The sequence below is a fragment of the Pangasianodon hypophthalmus genome, chromosome 13, assembly GCF_027358585.1.
Source record: "Pangasianodon hypophthalmus isolate fPanHyp1 chromosome 13, fPanHyp1.pri, whole genome shotgun sequence".
Taxonomy (NCBI): Eukaryota; Metazoa; Chordata; class Actinopteri; order Siluriformes; family Pangasiidae; genus Pangasianodon; species Pangasianodon hypophthalmus.
This window is the reverse complement of record NC_069722.1, coordinates 19,208,506-19,228,519: the sequence shown is the minus strand read 5'-3', so window position 1 is coordinate 19,228,519 and position 20,014 is coordinate 19,208,506. Positions and strand designations below refer to the sequence as shown.

The following is a 20,014-nucleotide window of genomic DNA, read 5'->3' as shown; positions in this document are numbered from 1 at the left end:
ATCAAGATGTGATCGAAGTGTAGACTTTTGGCTTTAATTCAAGGGGTTTAACAAATATATTGCATTAAATGGTTTAGGAATTACAGCCCTGCATTTTCACAAGCTCAAAAGTAATTGGATAATGGACTGATAAGCAGTTTGATGGCCAGATGTGGCCTGTTTCCTCCTTATTTCATGACAAATTAAGGAGATAAAAGGTCTGGAGTTGATTCCAGCTGTTCATGTGAACTCTCGATATGCCGTCCAAAGGAGGCCATCATTAGGCTGAAAAAACAAAACACACCTATCAAAACACACCTATCGGTTCAAAACACACCTATCAGAGAGATAGCAGAAACTTTAGCAGTGGCCAAATCTCCTGGGTGAAAAAAAAAAAAAGCCAAATTTAATTTGATATATAAATAATGATATATACTCTATATAACTTCTATATTGAGGAACTTTACACTATTTTTGTGGTGTGTTTTCTCCTGGTTTTGCTATCAGCTTATATTTTTGTAATTTGTATGACATTTTGGAGGAAATAAAATTTAAAAAAGAATTATTTTAGCTGCTACAGTTAGCTACATTAGCAGAGCTAAACAGGCTAACTGTTATTTTTGCAGTATAACAGCATAGGATTAGACTCCACTGACATTTTCCGCCTTAATATCATTTAAATAAACAAAAAATAAAGGTATTTAATGTAATATTTATTTTATTTGACAGAGTTGTTGCTAATTTGGATATTTTTTTTAATCACATCCTGTCTTTTGAATATCCGCTCACTTCTGACTGAGGGGGTTTGAGTGTGGCGTTTGAGTGGGATTTGAATCTCCCGGACGCATGCGTGAAACTGTGCGCACGCGCAGTACAGATCTGGTCGCGCGCAGTCATAGATCCACGGAGGCGGGATGAACGAACCGTTTCGAATGATCTGATTGGTGTGGAATAAAAAGAGGCGGGGTTTAAAGGCAGGAATTCGGGCTCGTGATTGGTTGTTCATCTTTTGCGTTAAAGAGAAAATATCTCTTTGCTCGGAGTTGCTGTTGAGGCTGTGTAGTGAATGTCAATGGAGGAATTGGAGTGCTAAAGTTAAACTTCCCGAAGGTAACGTCACATTTAATCTCCGGTTCTCTGTTGGTAGAAGTTGATATATTTACGTGTTAACGTTTTGTTTGGGGAAAGGAAAGGATGTAAAGGGTGGATAATGGATGGCGCGAGGTGAAACTGATAAAAGTGAGGTTTAATTTTTGTTTTCATGCAGAAGTCTGGGTTAAAGCATTAATTGCATTTAGCACGATTTATACATAATATAATGGGTTAAAGAGATGGAAAAGTAAGTGCTATCCAGCAGCATGCTGCTCTTTTCTCTGGGTGGTTTTGGGGAAGTTGATGTTTTTGTCTGTTTTAAGCGAGTATGAACATGTTCAGGGTTCAGGGCTGGGCAGAGCAGCTCAGCTCAGTAAATAAGAGCTGGGTTAGAAAACACTTTGATTCATTTAACATCACTGATTTTATTCTCTCTGGAAAAAAGTAAACATTAGATTAAGGCAAGACACTACATGTGAGTAGTGTTGTTGTTGTTGTTGTTGTTTTTTAATAATAGACAATAGCACAATCAGTCTTTGCCTGTGCATTACTGATATTCTTATGGATAGTTTTTGTGTTGGAACTTTTTCAAAAATCTGCATTGCTTTATGCAAATGAGGCTTCATCCAAATCAATATGTCCAAATTTACATCCTTGATAAAAATCTAAATCTAGTCTCTGGCTGATGTTAGAATTAAAATGTTGATTAAAAAAATTGTTTGTTTTTTTTTACTCTGAACACACTCTCCAGAGAAAGACTTACAGAGCAATTTGTATGTGTAATCAAGAAAATATCATGCTGTTATAATTGGTTTTAAAATCTCATTTTCAGTATAAAATCTAATGTAAAGCCAAAAAACATTTTGAGAAATTCTGCTGTAATAAGCTTCTAACTATAGATAGGAAAAGTTCATGAATGAAGATCATCTACAAATGTTATATATATATATACACACACACACACAGTAAACAAGTGTTTCTGGGATGTATGACATGATGTGATTCCGAAGTGGGCGGAGCTTAAAGCCCTTAAAAGTTCAGATGATGTGGTGGACATGAGTGGATTTCTTTTTTTTTTTTTTTTTTTTTTTTTTTTTAAGTGAAGTAAACATTTTTCGGTTTTGACGCTTTGATTGCTACGATTTAATACACGCTGCAGGTGCAATTTATCCAAAAAAAAAAAAAAAAAACCTGAAAATTGATGGCCAAAATGGTCATTTCTACCTGTAGCATCTTGCCTTAATAGAAAAATGTAATCCAAATGCATAGGTAGGTAAATCTGGGGAAAGTATAAATCTGCATGTTTGTTTTCGTAACGAAGAAACAAACCGATTTGTATAGTAATAGTATAGGAATAATAATTTTGATAACATGATTGTGATCATGGTTAATAACTGAGTTATTATTATTATTATTATTATTATTATTATTATTATTATTATGCACTGTAGGCCATTAGTTGGCATGCTTAATGTTTTATATTATTTATTGAATTGATGCTGTCATCTTCATGATTTAGTTTGTGTAACAGGCATAGAGAGGTCTCTGGATGTATTTGCTGTTGTGATGAGTAATGCATGTGGAGATGGGCTGGTACCGCCATAAAATATCACTATCACTATAAATAATGTCACAGTTATTAAATACTTCACTGAGGTATTCTAGGTACCTCTGCAATACTCACAGACTCAGTCGATACTCACGGTAAACAGCAGCTGATTGGATGTTTTTTTCTCGTCAAATAACTAACTTTTCTAGAAGAAAAAAAATCTTTTTAAGTATTTGATTAAGTGATTGTTTTGTTAGGACTTTGGTAGCAAATCTAGTGTGATAATGTCTTCAAGCGTGATGATGAGGGTAGAATGAGATATTTGTTTTCTTAGTCAGAGTTTTGACTTAACTCACAGGTCTCAGGGGTTTTCCTAGTTTAGCAGCCGTTCAGCATTTTTAGGAGCCAAAACAGTGCCACCCTAAAGCTAACTGTATATATCCTAAATGTATAAAATGTATAAAATGCATTTTGTAACGTTGGAAAAACCCTCAACAGTTTGTTACTGCAAAGATATCGGGTGTGTATTAGTGTGTACATTTTTCCGTCCTGTTATATTGAATGTTCAGTAACCACAAGTGTGCAAAATTCCTGAAACAGATGACAGCCTTCAGATACAAAACCACTGAAGAAAATTTCACTGCATGTAAAATCACAGGCGCTTAGTGCTCTGATTGGAAGAAGCCCCCCCCCCAACACACACACTCACACACACACACTCACACACTCATGCACACACACGCACGGTCATTCATTTTTCACAAATGTTCTCAACTCATTTGCTTAAAAAAAAAAACAAACTCACTTGTAAAGACATGAGTAAAGATACGTGGAAAGATCCTAACTGTGGACAAATGGTACTTTCCTAAACGTTCCTATGATCATTATTTTAAAATGATCAGCATGTTTCGTGTGAATGTCTCCACCTAGAGAGCACCCACAAATATCCATATATGGTGGGGCACACAATGGCCGGTTAAGAAATTAGTCATGGTAGTTTTCTGTTAAAATGGCAAGTGAAGTGCAAACCTGAAATCGAGGTTCTGGTGGCTAAGATACATTAAATACATTAAATAAGTACTAATCGACCTAAAATACTACTCAAAAATGACCAGGGATCAGGGACTTGTACGATGGACATGCCACAAATGTGTCATTAATTAACAAAGAATAGCATATAATTGCTGATGTGGTAAAGTTTTGTGTAAGGAGACTTTTATTTAGCATTTTTGGAAGGAGATTTCGGTGCCGGTGCTTTGTGTCAGTCAGAGGTAAAGCTATTCTTTCAGGTTTTCTGACACGGGAAAGTCTTCAAGACGGAGGACTTTGTGGTTTTCCGGTTTCTCAGTAACATGACAAGCTGCATTTTGTTCTATTATTAAGTACAAAAGAGAGAGAGAAAACAAGAGAGAGGCTAGTGAGGGAGTGACTGTGCATAGCTGTTATAATTTAGTGCACTACACAGTGCCCTTGATTCTTCGGTTTCGGGAGCAGGGAGAGTGACGAGATTTTAGAACATGGTCAGCTGGTCTAGAATGCTCCAGTAATTACAGTGAACCCATATCATTTTAGAATCTAGTCTGTATTGTAGAACCATGCTAAATGAACATGTTCGGGTTCATTGTATGAAGAGTATGCACATGTGTAAATGTATAGTGCAGTTTGGGTCACTTCCTTTATTCATAACAGCAGCTGATTGCATCATCATCCTCTTAGGAGGGATGGAGAACTGATCGGAGAACTGATCTTTTAGTTATGCTATGACTAAACACACACACACACACACACACACACACACACACAAGCGCACACACACACTTCTGCCCATAACCTTTTGATAGATGTTTCAGAGCTTGATGGAGTGCACAGATCTTAGTCTCTTCTTCACAGAGACATTAAATGTCTTTTAATTTTAGAATTTGTCCTCTGTGGTGATGCCTTGTTTTACAAGAAAATAAGAAGAAGACAGAGAAGAAGAAGACGACTACTAGGAGTGAGTGATATAGCCGCAATTTTATACCATTCTAAATTTTGAAGACATATCAATGGTACATATCGCAGTATACAGACTATTATGAAAATGTGATCATCACGTTTGACTGAAATTTTATTCGGACACATTACAAGAGGCTTACAAAGTTATACATTAAGAATTGAGAAATTTTCATTTTGAAATTTTGATCCACAATAGAACAAACTAAAAGCAAACGTTTACAAAAAAGGGTTTTTACAGTGAACAATCAGAGGTGCTGTGTCAGAACCTGTCTGTCGGACTTTGTGGACAATTCAATAGAATTCACTCCACTCCTGTCTGGTTTATTGGCAGGATAAACAGTGGTACTGTCTGTTGTGAAAGCCTAAGTTACTGAGTGTGTACAGTTCAAAGAATAATAAAAAAAAAAATATGGAATGGAACAATTTTTGTAACCAAACAAAGAAGGTAATACCAAAAGATGAAAAAAAAGAACAAGAAGACAAATAAAGAATATATAAATGAAGGATATATATGAGCCGGTCACTATAGCCAGCCACTGCTGACCTGGTCAGTACTCTGTCACTATGTTTTTTTGTTCCCCCTTTTCTACTGATATGAGAGCTTAAAAACTCCTGCTTTTCTATTTTTTGATGAACTAATGAGCATGTGTATTCCAGTCTGTTCCATCTACCAATTTGGAAAATGAACATCAAGTAGACAGTATATAAGGAATAAATTATGGCAGAGTGTGCTGTTATAGGAAAGTAATCAGGGTGGTGTGATGTTGAAGTGTTAAATCATGAAACAAGTTAGTTCCTGTTATAACTGAAGTTATTGCAGCTATAAATAGTTGTGCCCTCACCAGCCACTCTTTTTTTCTTGTAAATTTAATGAGCAAAATTTAAAATTTAAATTTAAAAAGCAGCTTGCTATGTTACAGTGAAACCACAAAGCTCTCATTCGTGAAGACTTTCCTGTAATGGAAAATGTAAATGAATACCTTTATCTTTATCTGAAGTGCTGACAAAAATGTTAAATGATGTCTCCTTATAGAAAGCTTCACAACCAAACAGCTCAGAACTTAGACAAATACAATTAATCAGCAAGGCTTTGCACATGTCCTAGTGTTCATATGCTTTATATACTCTTAAGACAGCAAGTGAATGTAACAACTAAGGAAGAAGTCTTAAAACTCAGAGAAAGATTGTCCTTTGGTGGCGTAGTATTGAAATGCCCTCCAGATGGGCAGCTCCCAAAGCCGTACACGCTCTGTGATGGGGACTTGGGGTCTGGGATCTTCGATCAGTGAGTGGTCAAGAATGTCCTTTGCTGGGATCCAAGATCACTCCTCTGGGCCAAAGCCCTCCCAGTCCACCAGGTAGAATAGGGTGTTGCCCCATCGCTTGGAGTCAAGAAGTGTGCAGACACTATAGATTTTGTTAACTTGTTGGATTATTTTGAAAGGACCAGTGAACAGAGGACTTCACTTTTGGGATGGTAGTTTTAGTCTCAGGTCTTGGGTGGATAGCGGTACAATCTAGCCCAGTTCTGGTTGAGGATGTTGGCCAGCCTCTTCTGTAGAGGAGTGGGTTAAGGAGTTCGGAGCATACTCTGCCAATCAGAGGTAGTGATAGGAAGCTCCCAATCTCCTGATTTAATTGATCAACCTGGCTATTGGATTGAGGGTGGTAACCTGAGGAGAGACTAACATTGATGTTAAGCCATGAAACAAAAGGCTTGCCAAACCCTGGATGTGAACTAAACTCCCTGATCTGAAACAATGTCTTCTGGGAGAATGTAGTACCTGAATACCTCCTTGAACAATTTTATTGGTGTCCAGACCAGTTTGGGGAGTGGTGCCAGGTGACATGCCTTGGAGAAACAATTGATAATTGTGAGAATTGTGGTGTTACCTTATGAGTTGGAGAGGCCAATGGTGAAGTCTAGGGCTATGTGAAACCATGGTGTATGAGAAATGTGTAGTGGTTCAAGGAGACTGTTATGGAGTGCATGACTGAGCACAGACAATACAGTCTTCCGCAAACTTCTTAACATCATAGAGCGTAGATGGCCACCAGAACTTATTTTCCACTAACCTCTTGGTTCGTTGGATGCCGTGATGACCAGAGCTGAGGGAGGTGTGTACACACTGGCACTTGGGCTGAGATGGATCGTCTTGGTGGGCTTGTTTTTCATAATTTTTTGGAGGATATCACTTCCGCAGGAGTGGGTTTATGTAAACAAGACAACGCATCTGCTTTGGTATATTTTGATCCTTGTCTGTAAGTTTAAGTTGTAGGTAAAGCAGGTAAAAAAAAAGAGATGTAAAAAAGGATGTTCAGATCTTTTGAGTCAATGTTGCCACTTTTCCATAGCGGCCTTGATTGGCAGATGTTTCTGATTCCCCACATTGTAGTTCTCTTCGGCAGAGAAGGCACGGGGTGTAGCTTTGGAGGATTACTATGATTGCAGGATTACTATTTGGGACAGTACAGTGCCTGTGCTATTTTTATAGGTGTCTACATTGACCACAAACGGGAGAGAAGGGTCAGGACGGTGTAGAATAGGTGTGTTCATGATCCTTACTTGGAGTTCTTTTGAGACCAGGTCATATTTTTCTGGTTGAAAGAGACATGGCCAGAAGCAGTTTACTTCTGGGTTAGTGTACAAGGTTGAGTTACTCAAGCTATTACCTGGATGTGGGGGAGTTGTAGCTTGTGACTTCCCTCTACAGGTCCGGATAAGCTCCTCCATAGTCGTGGAGATTTGATGCAGTTGCTGGGCGTGAGAACCCAATAGTTTTCCTTGTGACACTACGGCTGAACAGAGGTCTTGTGCCTCAGCTGAATCCATGTTTTCTGGTGAAGGCTTCTGTAACATACGGGACTTGGAGGGCAGGTGAGGATTAAGAGGTGCAAGTGGTTTATTTTACGTAAGGCAATGCTTATAAAATGAGCAAACAGTCCAGGTCATGTACAAGAACGCACAATAATTACCAGGCCCATGGGATATCCAAAAACAGAGTCAAAAAGCCAGCCAGAGATCAAGAATGTATAACAAGACAATACCAGGGGATAATCCAAAAAGTTAGAAAAACCAGAACAGAGAGCAAGGGTCATATATAGGAGTATTAACAATGAAACAAACAGCTAAAACTTACAGGAGTACAAGTAACCAGCAAGGCTTTGCACCTGGCCTAGGGTTCATGTGCTTTATATACTCTTAAGACAGTAAGTGAATGTAACAATTAAGGAAAAGTTCTTAAATCTCATGGGAGGGTGCCCTCTGGTGGCGTGGTGGTACCTGTTTTAATGTTATTGTGGATGTGTTTTTCCAAGACTGGAAAAGACTTTTCCCAGCGTAAACTTGTGTAGTAGAATTGGCTTCATCTAGTCTGGAATATTTTCAGGCTAACAGCCTTAAAGTACATTTAGCTGCTTTCTTTACCATCTGCCTCACTGTTTTTTCCACTGCCCTGACTAGTCGATATCGTCACAGCAGCGACTAGTGAATGTATTAGTCGACTAGGCTATGCGGCCCCTAGTATGTGTGTTTGTGTACATTGTAATAGAGTATGTGCATCTTTGTGTTTGAGCAGTAACAGATGTCTCCCTCTGTGTTTTGTCTCTTGTATGTAGGATGTCTGTGGAGACGGAGTCATTGCTGCAGGAGGTGAAGGAGTGTATAGAAGCAGCTCAGAACTACAGGAGTGAACTGCAGCAGAGACTACAGGGACTGAGCCAGGCACGCAAACAGGTAAACACAGCGATTCAGAGTCCTTTGACTGACCGGTGGAACTCTGTGCCTGTAACACACACACAAGTTTCAAGAAACTAAGGGATGAAAATTAGACAAAAAGAATAGTTTTTGTTTAAAAAAAAAAAAAAAAGCTGAATTGGAGCTACATTGCTATTGGTAATACAAACAGGATAAGCAGTCAACAGCAATACAACTGTGTATGCCATGACTCTGTCATGTGTGTTCAGTTTGGATGGTAAATTCTGCTCTCAAAACCAAAAGTACAACCCTCCAATAGTGTTAAACCCTCAGTGGTTGTTATTTTTACACTGTGCTTTATGATACACCCAGCTATGCAGGCTGCTTAGTTATAAAAAAAAAAAAAAAAAAGTCTGCTGGTTCCCTGAACATGCACTGGCTCTGTGCACACACACACAAACATGCAGTTAGAGTGTATTCAATGTTCAGTTTAATGCACACCATGTGTGCATAAAGAGGCATGAGCCAGAGCGGTCAGCTGTGTATGTGAGGCTAAATGGTGTGCTAAGGCTTGGCAAGCTGTGCACAGAAGAATCTCACAACGTCTGCTTGGCGTGTGTGTGTATGTGTGTGTTGTCTCCAGCAGCTTCCTCTCAGAAATGCTGTGCTTACTGAGCGTAAACAACACTGTTATTTCCTGTAGAGACAACAGACACACACACACACACACACACACACACACACACACACACACACTGTATATACATACACATGCACTTTGTCATTTTCCTTCTGTCTCTCTGGCTGTATCACCCATCTTTCTCTTTTTTTTCACCTTCTCTCTCAGTTATATATAATAATGATGATGATAATAATAATAATAATAATAACAATAATAATGATTAAGGATACATTGATATCAATACTGCTATAAGGGATAGATGTGATACCATGCTCATTTACTAATACTTGTACTTGCAAAACTTGCTCTGATAACATCATATGATACCCATATATCACATATCAGAAGGATATACTCAAGCATATTCTGACAATAAAAGGAACCTGATAAAACAACAGTATTTTTAATAGAGAGCATGAAGGCTGCTGACCTGAGCAGGTGCCGTGAACTGCACACACACAAACGTATTCGTGAGAGTGTAGCAGTGGCATGAGTGTGCAGAGAAACACATGAGCATGTGAGCGCACTTCACTTCTGCGAGCACTGAGCACAGAGATATGCCAGCTTCCTTCCTTCCCCCTCGCTTGGCATGGTCTACACTTTGTTCATGAGTCAACACGCAATTCCTGGTACCTTGTGCTCATTTTTAATGACCGCAGTCTCTGATAATGCTTTAGTATATTACACAAATAGTAATGGAACTAATAACAGATATAAGAGTAACATTAATAACTATATTATCAAATACCATCAATAACTCTATCATTAACAATAACAATAAAAATAGTAAACACCAGTAATGAAAGTTATATTAACAATAATAGCAGTAATAACAAAAATAATGACACTAATACCGATAACAATAATGACAGTAATACCCTTAATGATAAACTTAACAACACTGTAATAGCAACATTACTCATAAACAATAATGCCAATAATATTAATAATAACAGTAACAATGACCACAGCAGCAAAAGTAGGGTTTAAGGGAGGCTTAGTGTGGGGTGTGTTCACGGAAGAGTGTGTGTGTAAGGGTGGTAAGGTGTATATAGAGGGAAGTGGGGTAGGTGTATGCGAATGGGTGTGTGTAGATGGGCACCACATTATCAGCAACCATAATATAAAGAATTTATTATTCTTTAAAGGCCCATGAAAAATTTGACCCCACAATGTGCGTAACTGAGGATGTGTGTGTATAATCAGTTCGTACTCCAGCCATGTTATCTGTGTTATTTTAGGCTTTGTGTTTCCGTTTCCTGCTCAGCACAGACAGCGCTGTCTCTCTCTGCACACGTACACGTATGCACAGACACACAGACACACAGACACACAGACAGACAGACAGCTTGCAAGAGAATGCATCACGTTTGCAATGATGAAGGGTGTTCCCTAACCAGTCCACCAGTAGCTCCAGGGTATATGTCTGTGTGTGTGTGTGTGTTAAGGAGCTGGATCTTCCTCATTCTAGACCTATGACACATTAAAAAATGTACATACACTTTGTGTGTAACCTTTCAAGTTCATATTTGACCTATAAATAGCCAGCTTCCTCCCTGTATTCTAAATTTCACAAGAAAACACTATCGTGTGTGTCATAGATACCACAAATTTGTCCTAGAATCAGAGCAACATTAAAAAGAAGAAAGAAAAAAAGATTTTTCCAACATGATATGACATGTTACTTCTGATCTTTGGGGTTGTAAATGTTGGACTTTTATCATTTTAATTTATTTAGAAATTCAAAGTTATGTTTGCTACATTGAAATGCGTTAGTGTGTTTTACCTCAGAGCTCGCGTGTGTTCACGTTTCTCAATATGACAGAGCCCGTGGAAGTTCTGTTAGCATTCAGTGCTAAGTGTCAATCCAGCGTGAAGACCTTTCTTGGTATTTGACTAAAACATTTATTGAAAGTATTCATATTCCTCACAGTTCTTATAGTACCACTGTCGCTATAATGTCTGTGTAAAAGACTTGGATGGGTAGTTAGCCTCGATGCTGATTTGGTTGTATTACTTTAACCAAGATGATGAATATCTAGCGTGTTCACCCTCCCGTGACAAATTTCACAAGTTCCATTTGAATGCACCAACAGCTGAAGCTTGCCCTGTGATCCAGTCTGAAGCATTAGCATTAGCATTGCTTCTGTGCTAAGTGCTGTCCCATTCAGAAGGTAGCTAGTCTACGCACTCCTAGTTTTAAACAAATTTAATGGGGGCATTTCTTGTGTCCCTTCTGGAAAAGGTAATCCTATAATTTCCATGAACGTTCCATGAGTTGCATGAACATTTCAGTAAACACGTTGACCCAAAATGGCACTCTGACTGAGGAGTATGTTTACAAATGTAATTGAATTGCTTGTGTCCTAGTTAACAGTCATGTGTATGATTGTGTTTGTGTTGTTCTGGAGTTCAAATGAACTAACAACGCTACTTCACAGCTTATGTAGCTAGCCTGCTAGCTAGCCATAGCTATTTAGCTTCAGAATTATGTCACTAAGCGAGCAGTAGGCTAGCTAGCAGCAGAGAGGTAGCTAGTGCTAGTTTGGTGATCCGTCCTCAAGCCATTAAAGCAGTAGTTAATAAACAGATGCCATGGACCAATGAAGATATTAAAAAGTGCGCCGAGGGAAATGCTAAGGCTTCGTTTCGGTTTGAAAAAATGCTGACTAACCAGACAGGGACCTTCAAAGGAGGCAGATACAAAAATTTTAAGTGTGCCACAGCTAGACTGTGTTACTGCGATGGTGTTCAGATCAGTTTTTAATTAATATTAATCTTAATAATTAAGGTTACTATTACAGTTGCGGTCTGCTATCAGGATTATCTCTCACCTCTTTGTGCTCAGTAAGGACACTCGAAGGACATTTTGACATTATGGGACAGACGTCATGTAATACTCATGAAAAACAAAAGCAGTGCTACTGACCTCTCAGATAACCCGCTAAGCTACGGTTAGTTGACGCTAAATGATTCTTACATGCACATGTGGCTGTAACGTAAACAGAGATTATAAAAACAGATTGCTCAATTCAGGATGTCAATATACAAATACAAAACATGGCTACTGAAATAACGAGACACTGGATTGGTGTAAGTAGTGGGCATTTGTAGTGGTTCTTGTTTCAACTGGTACAAGAGGAAGTGTGTGTATATGTGTGTGTGTGTGTTTTTTCTCTTCGAGTATAAAACCATGAGAGACAGGAAGTGTGCTGGTTTCATCTTGGTGAATCGGAGTTTGAAATGTAAAGAGAGGCCCTTGTCTTACACCATTTCCTCTTTTTCTCACCCACACACCATCTTGAAGTGATTCAGTTCTCTATGCACAAAATATACACTTTGCAGTATATAGTACTTCTGTAACACTGACCCACTCCCATGTTGACAATTTCAAATTTATTTTTGTAGTCTGCTGCACATAGTTTCCTGACGTAGGTGAGACACATAGCTACGTAAGCTGAAAACTAAAGCACACAGATCATGCACAGTTAATAGTCATAGTGGGACACTTGGCTAGCTAGGCTAGCTATCATACCAGAGCAAACAGTTATGATAATTATGTTACAACACACGGCTAGTTATCAGTTCCAGTAATGTAGATAGCTACCAGAGTTAACAACATTGGCAAAAAAAACTCTAGCTTAATTATCATTTCCTTTCTAACCCTGCAGTGTTTTTGTGTTAAAGGTGCGAGGAAGCTCCACTCACACTCGCGAGGTTCTGAAACGACATTTTCAGGAGCTCCAGACGACACTGAGCCGTTTGCTCAATGAGCGACTGAACACACTCCTACAGGAAGTGGATACCATCGAGCAGGACAGCATCAGTCCACTAGATGACTGCCAGAAACTCATCGAACATGGCGTCAAAATGGCTGATGAGCTCTTGCGTGAAGGTGAGACTGAAAAACTGCGAAGGGAAAAAAAAAACATTTGGTACGACAATACTACGACACACGGCTGTTAATCTAAGGAACGTGCTGGCTGATGCAGCTAGTCAGCAATCATGCTACAACACATAGTGGCAAATAATTATGCCAATTTCTAGGATACGCATTTAACGTCACCAAGTTAATGCAGTAATGCTAGGATAAACGGCGTAGTTAACAGTATCACTGTGCTAACACTGTGCTAAAAGTGTTAATGAGTAAAGGCGAATGGGGCTGCAAGAATGGAAGAGCAACGTTAGAAGACACAGTGCGTGAGACAACAGTGTGTATGTGTGTAACAAAGGCAGGAAGGTGTACAGTCATGTGAGGATATGAGATATCCTTCTGAAATACGTGATACTAGCCATTTGACTGTTTTATTCTTTGTGGTCATTTGTATCGTCAGCCTCGGAAAACACTGTGACATTTTGCGTACAAATGCCAGTTATTAGTAATTGTTTTGACTTTCGAGAAATAGTTGTTATAATTACAGAATATTTTCGTTTTATCTTCACTGTCTTCATATAACACTTTTGTGGATACCGAAATTTCGTACACATCAGTATCTCAGCAGCGTATGTTTCTATCATGGGTAACTAAGGAAACATAGGAAACTATGTAGCTGTTGATGTGCTGCGTTTTATAACACTGACTCATGACACAACATAGACGTCAAAGCAGGTGCCTTGTCTTTCAGACACAGCCAGTGTGATCCAACCCAGCGTCTCATGTTCAGAGACATTAAACACTGCATAACCATGCAGCAGCCCCGAAAGGGTTCAGTTATTCAGAGAGGAAAACTACTGAATATTTATATTGTTTAAAATGGGCTACTTGGGCAGCTTGTTGTGTTGTTGTGTTCTTGCACAGCACATAAAACCCAGCTGTTACAGGAAGTTAGTAAACAGCGTGGTCCTGTAATGCATCGTGGGCCACTCATTACCCCTCCGACGTTGATTATTTTCCAATAACAGCACATCCCCCTCATAAATTGTTTTATTTCTCATATACTATAGCAATTTGAGAGCACTATCTATTAAAAAAAACTACACATACATTTTTTTCACCTGTTTATAATTACATTTAATGTTGCAGAACGTCTGTTAAATGAGTTAGTTCCTGTTATGAATTATATTAAAGCAGCTATAAACAGCCTTCCCCTCACAAGCCTTTCTTTTTCTTCTTTCTCTTCGAAGAGAGAAAAAAAGAAGCTTGTTATTGTCCGAGAAACTGGAAAAAACGTGCAAAAACCTCTATCCTGAAGATTTTCCCAAGTCACATGCCAGACAGACAGCCTCACCTCTGATTGGTCCAAAGTGCTGACACTGGAGACTCCTTCCAAAAATGCTATATAAATGTCTCAACTTTTACCCACAATAATTCAACAGCAATGTGGTATAAAGGGCTTTTTAAACCTTGGAGCAGATTTAAAGCGGTTGCTCCACATGTGAAATTAATATCACTGTCACTATCTATATGACTATACTGTAGCTTAATATTAATGGAAGTAGTATGACATATTCCCTTATCACAGTTTACAGTCATATCAGTGTATCATCACTGCCCTAATCTGAGTATTAAAGTGTGGGATTTTTGTGTCCTTTGTGTTTGTGCAGGCGAAGCTGCGATACGCTGCGGGATCAGTGACCGAGAGGACAAACTGTGCAGCTTCGCAAAGAAAGCTCTTCACATCCAACTGGACAGGTGGGAACCGAACTGCATATCTACATCCTGACACATTCACCTCAAAGCCAATGCTAGGTTCAGTACTATAATATCATTTATACATAACCAGTTCTTTTTGTAAAATAGTTTCATTAAAACTAGACGGATAACTTGCTTATACGCCTAAAGAGACAAGGACTTACCTAGCTAAAAACAGTACTCGCTAATTCACTTCATTTGTGTGCAGCCTCCCCGAGGTGCCGGCGCTGGTGGACGTTCCGTGTGTGTCGGCGCAGTTGGACGACTCGTTGCTGTGTGTGATGCAGGAGCGAGTGGCGCGTCACGGGAGTGTGTCGTCACATCCGCCTGTACAGATAGAGGAGCTGGTTGAGAGAGCGGGAGGTGTGTTGGTGCGCTGGAGCAAGGTAACACACACACACACACACACACATGCACACATATCACCTAGAATGTAAGTGTGTACAGTCTGTAAGTGTTAGTGGATCAGTGAGAGTGTGTGTATGAGACAGTGAGTTTGTGTGAGTGTGTTGGAGTGTAAACAGAATATGATAATGTGTGTTTTGTATATATGTGATTTTTTTTGTTTATGTGCATCCGTGTGTAGGTAGATGAGGATTTCTTCCCTCAGGAGTACAGACTGCAGTACAGACGCAGTAGCTCCACTCACTACGAGGACGCCTACATCGGGAGCGAGTGTGAGTTTCTGCTGCTACACCTGGACCCTCACACAGATTACCTGTTCCGAGTGTGTGCGCGCGGCGAGGGACGCACTGAGTGGAGCCCATGGAGCATCCCACAGACCGGATACACAACACTCACAGCGCACGGTACATGTATACACACTATACACACACACACACACACATATACAATGGATATAAAAAAGTGTACACACCCCGTCTAAAGGATGGAAACAAATAGAAAAGTTTTTAGGAAAGAAAAAGAAAAAACTTGGTATAACCAGGTTGTATAAGTGCACAAAAACCTGCAGATTTTTTTTTAAAGGAGTGTGTAGACTTTTTATATTCACTACACATTTAGCGTAGACCAGGGCTTCACAAACCTTTTGCAGCCAGAGACCTCTTTCAGAGTAAAAGAGTTTCCGAGGACGTATTTATGATGACTGCACAGATTTAATTTTAAGATGAACAGAGCACATATACAACATCGTATGAATTTATTTGAGCCATTAGAACTCTTTATTCTGAATCTTCCACTCATTTGAAACACTGTATAACAGCAGCTCTAACATTAGCAGACTCTAGGGATTGGTGTGAGCTAAAAATAAATGAGTGAAGCCAGCAGGCAGATTAAATAAATCCCTGAAGATGGAATCACATATGAGAAAGAAAGCAAAATGTTACAGAAGCATTTGTTTGAGACATTTAATTAATACAGTATGTACAGAAGTAGTGAAAAATGTGCAATGAAAATGATTTTAATTTTTACTTGTTGATGAGTAAAATAGGTTAGAGTCAGATTTAGGATTAAGTGTAGAAATAATAATAATAATAATCCTTTTCCTAATGTACTGTAACCTGTGTGTGTGTGTGTATAGAGTGGAGTGCTGGGGTGGACGGCTACATTCTGAGCAGCAGGAGGAACATGGCCCTGCGCAGTGACTCGTCTTCGTCAGGCTGCGCGTCCGTGCTTTACTCCAACTCACCCTCGTACTTCTGCGGACAAACGCTCACCTTCAAGTACGAGTTCGGCACTGCTGAGCCGTTTTTATTCCGTTATTCCATCAGTTCTCAAACACTGACCCAACAAGCGGTGGTCAAATACATACAGTTGAGGTCAAAAGTTTACATCCCCCTTTCAGAATCTGCAAAATGTTTATTATTTTACCAAAATAAGAGGGATCATACAAAATGCATGTTATTGTTTATTTAGTGCTGACCTGAATAAGATATTTCACATAAAAGATCCTCATGTGTTTTTATATGTATACTCAGCTATAAAAATCCTCAAAATGCCCATCAATGCTCTTGGAATATAATATTAACTCTTGTGGACTGATATTAGTGAAGATTGATGTTTAAGAAATGTTTGATAATGGATAAAATAACAGTTAGTAATCATGTTTTCAGACTGCTGGACCTGATGGTAACACTGTGATTTTGCTAATTGTGTATGTGTGTGTGTGTGCGTGTGCGTGTAGGATTACAGCAGCCGGGCAGATGGATAAGCGTGACAGTGTGGGTGTGTGTGTGGATAAACGCAGTGAATCAGAATCTCTGCAGAGGGACCAGGCTGTCTGTATCTCTACTAACGGTAGGTCTGGTCCTCACCACCAGTGATGGACAATCACATCGAGTTACTCTACAATCCCATACCAAAGCTGACATCCAGTCACTGACAACATTTTGGTGCATAAATTGGTCATCGTCGTGATTTTTAAATCAATGTTTGAGTTTTTCTTGCATGTTCAGTACCCTGTTGCTGTACTATTCTGCTGCCCCATAAATAACTACCATTTAATTGTGTGTTATGAAAATTAAAACATGTAGCAGGGTCAAAAACAGTTTAGCTACTTAAACTGTTCTAAATCCCGTGCAGCTAACAGTGCTACCAATCTATCACTGATAGTGAGAGCTGAAGAACTCATGAGCTCATGCTGATTTGCTGCTGTGAGAATGGTTAAGAGTGCCTTTGCGACCCTGTTTTTCTTTGTAATGAGCTCTCATGAGCTTTTCAGCTGACCGTCACCTCTAGTGTTGGCTAGTTAGCATGGGAGTTAGCTAGCTTTATGTACTTTTCTATGAAGGTGGTTCATCCAAAGCATACTCTACCTGGATCTCTAAGGGATAAAAACTCACCTACTTGATTTGTTAGGTATAATCGGCCATTCAAACACTTCAAGTGATGGAGCGTTCGGGCGTAGAAACTGACTGACAGGAGGCCTATGTAAACACAAAACAAGCATTACAGTTTTCTTAGCCAAACAATACAGTTGTACTGAACCCATGGTTTATTATAATTATTCTTTAATCATGTTCATGATGTTTTTAATAAGCCATTAAAAAAAAATTGCACCATTAAGCCTGTTATGTATTTTGAGTTTTGTTTACTTTTCATTGTTTCCTCATAGTAGTAGTTTCCTGCCAACATCCAATTGAAAATATATTTTTAACTTTATTAAATATACCAAATATAAATACTGCATTCCATACTATAGTATACTAATTATTATTACATTTATTTTGCAGGTGCTGTGTTTGTTAACGGGAAAGAAATGACCAATCAGCTTCCCGCCGTCACCATCGGCTCAGCCATCACCTTCGACATGGAAGTGGTCAGCGTTTTTCCCGCTAATAACAACCCAAGTGATGTGAGCAGCTTCAAGCTGCGGGTTACGATTGGTTCGGGGAACAGGGAGGTGGTTTTTGATTGGCTGCTCGACCAAGTCATGGACTGCCTCTTCTTCGGCTGTTCCTTCACACACCCGGGGTGGAAAGTGCTGGTTTTCTGATGCTGCACTCCCTGTTTTGCTGATGTGCTTCGTTATATTTGTCCCTTGATGTCAAAGCTGTTTACAGTGTTTACTCACACATACAATTTATCACAAAGTAGAGTTGTTTTTACATTGCTGCATTGCTGTCCAGCACATAGCCACCATGCTAAATTTTGGACCCCCACTTTTTTTTTTTTTTTTTTTTTTAAAAACCCTGTTAGAGTCCTGCATCCACTATTTTATTGTAACACCAAGCACATGATTTATTTAAGTTTTTTTTAACCATGTATTTGTTGGGGTACTGGGTGACCTATAGGAGTGAAGCTTGACTGAGTTGTAACATTGAGTGGTTCGTCAATACCAGGAACGTAAAGAAAGTTCTTGCCAGGTTAACTTGTAAGAACAAACTCAGAAGAACACAAGAACAATGAGAGATGTGCTGTGTACTTGCCTTTATTGTAAATGCTAACATCTTTCAGCTTTAAGATTTAAACATTAATGAGCCAACAGCTAATGTTTTACTTGTGATACAGAAAAGATACATGCACTGACGACCCTAACGTGACAAACTCGCTAAAGTCAGCACAAGATGTGATTGCTAGCTAGCTGTCCTAGCTAACCAGAGCCTCCTTCTTACGAATTTGATATGATGACCTTTCCCTTGCCAAGCTGGTCAGCAGTGACATCACATATACTGTATCACTCCCATGGTTACCTACACTGTTTACACAGCTGACATGTATGGGTTGATGTCCCCTAGGAAGCTCATTTTCAACAGAGCTCCGCTCAGATTACAAAACAAAAACAAAAACGTTAGAATAAGTTATAAACATCCAGCAGTCTAGCTAGCTTCACTGATCAAAACAAAAGGGTCTGTATATGCCTTATGCTTATCCAAAGATATAACCAGTTTGCTAATTTTGATCAGGAATACTCATTCGCTGTTTAAAAAATAAATCCATTTAAATCTACAAAAGAACATTAACGTAGACAAGAATGCATAGACGCATATTAAGAAACAGTCCTAAAGAGAAGTACGACTAAAGAAAAGAATAATAAGGACTTTATTCCGATTATCCAAATAAGATTTACAGGTGAAATGAATTATTTTCGACCATTATGGTTTGTGCCTAAAAAGAGTCAACGTTTGCACTCTCCTCATAGTAACAGGTGTGTTTGAGGTTTTTATAGATATAGTATGTGCAGCCGTGAGTTGCAAAGCATGCTGGTTTACCACACAAGCTCAGATGCAGATCTTTGAGGTTGCTTCCTTCGTTCTCACTCTCACTCTCTCGCTCTCTCTCTCTCGTGAGCTTCTGAAGTAATAATGATTTTCTCTCCATGCTAATGCTAATCTCTGGGATCTGGACTGAAATGAAACTGGTGCAAAACAAATGTGAATGTCGTGCATACATTTAGCAACCTCAATTTTGATTGATTTATGAGAAAAATTGTTCTCTTTTACATAGTGACATTCTTGATTAGTGGTGATGGCTACTGTAAATTATTACATTTTTGAAAAAAAAAAAAACAGCAACAAAGTTTACCCTGACTACTTAGTACAATTATCTACTGTCCAAAAATGAAATGAACAAACTTGCTAAATTACAAGCTTACTTACTTGCTAGATGAGAAAAGTAGTGCAATTCTATCAGTTGTCATTTATAGAATGAGAAGTCGGAAGAATAAAATCCAGTTTGGACACAGATCAACACTAGTCAGTGAGTCAATATTGGAAAAAAAATTGTTCAGTTATTTAAAAACTTATAAAAGGTACTTAGCTATTATAATGCTGTTGAACACGTAACCTGACACGTAGCGCCGCTTATCAAACTGTGACGGTTCAGTGAATTTGTATCTTCTTTGTACCTCATTTGTGTTTGTGCCTTCTGAAAACATCTGTTAGAGCGCAGCAGAATATTTGCCAAGAATTAATAAACAATTCAATTCTA

General features: G+C 38.9%; 1 protein-coding gene across 2 annotated transcripts; it reads left to right on the top strand.

Annotated features, from left to right (window-relative positions):
• Window positions 1-958: 958 nt before the first annotated feature.
• Window positions 959-20,014, top strand: crlf3 (cytokine receptor-like factor 3). 2 transcript variants are annotated; one of them, XM_034310207.2, is made up of 10 exons: window positions 1,036-1,089; window positions 4,537-4,613; window positions 8,234-8,351; window positions 12,682-12,889; window positions 14,539-14,626; window positions 14,835-15,012; window positions 15,213-15,435; window positions 16,167-16,308; window positions 16,770-16,882; window positions 17,818-20,014. In XM_034310207.2, exons 3-10 carry the CDS (start codon window positions 8,235-8,237, stop codon window positions 18,078-18,080), a joined length of 1,332 nt encoding a protein of 443 aa, XP_034166098.2. In that variant the 5' UTR covers window positions 1,036-1,089; window positions 4,537-4,613; window position 8,234; the 3' UTR covers window positions 18,081-20,014. The 2 variants fall into 2 exon arrangements, with proteins under 2 accessions (XP_026772737.3, XP_034166098.2); XM_026916936.3 differs by lacking the exon at window positions 4,537-4,613 and having other exon boundaries at window positions 959-1,089.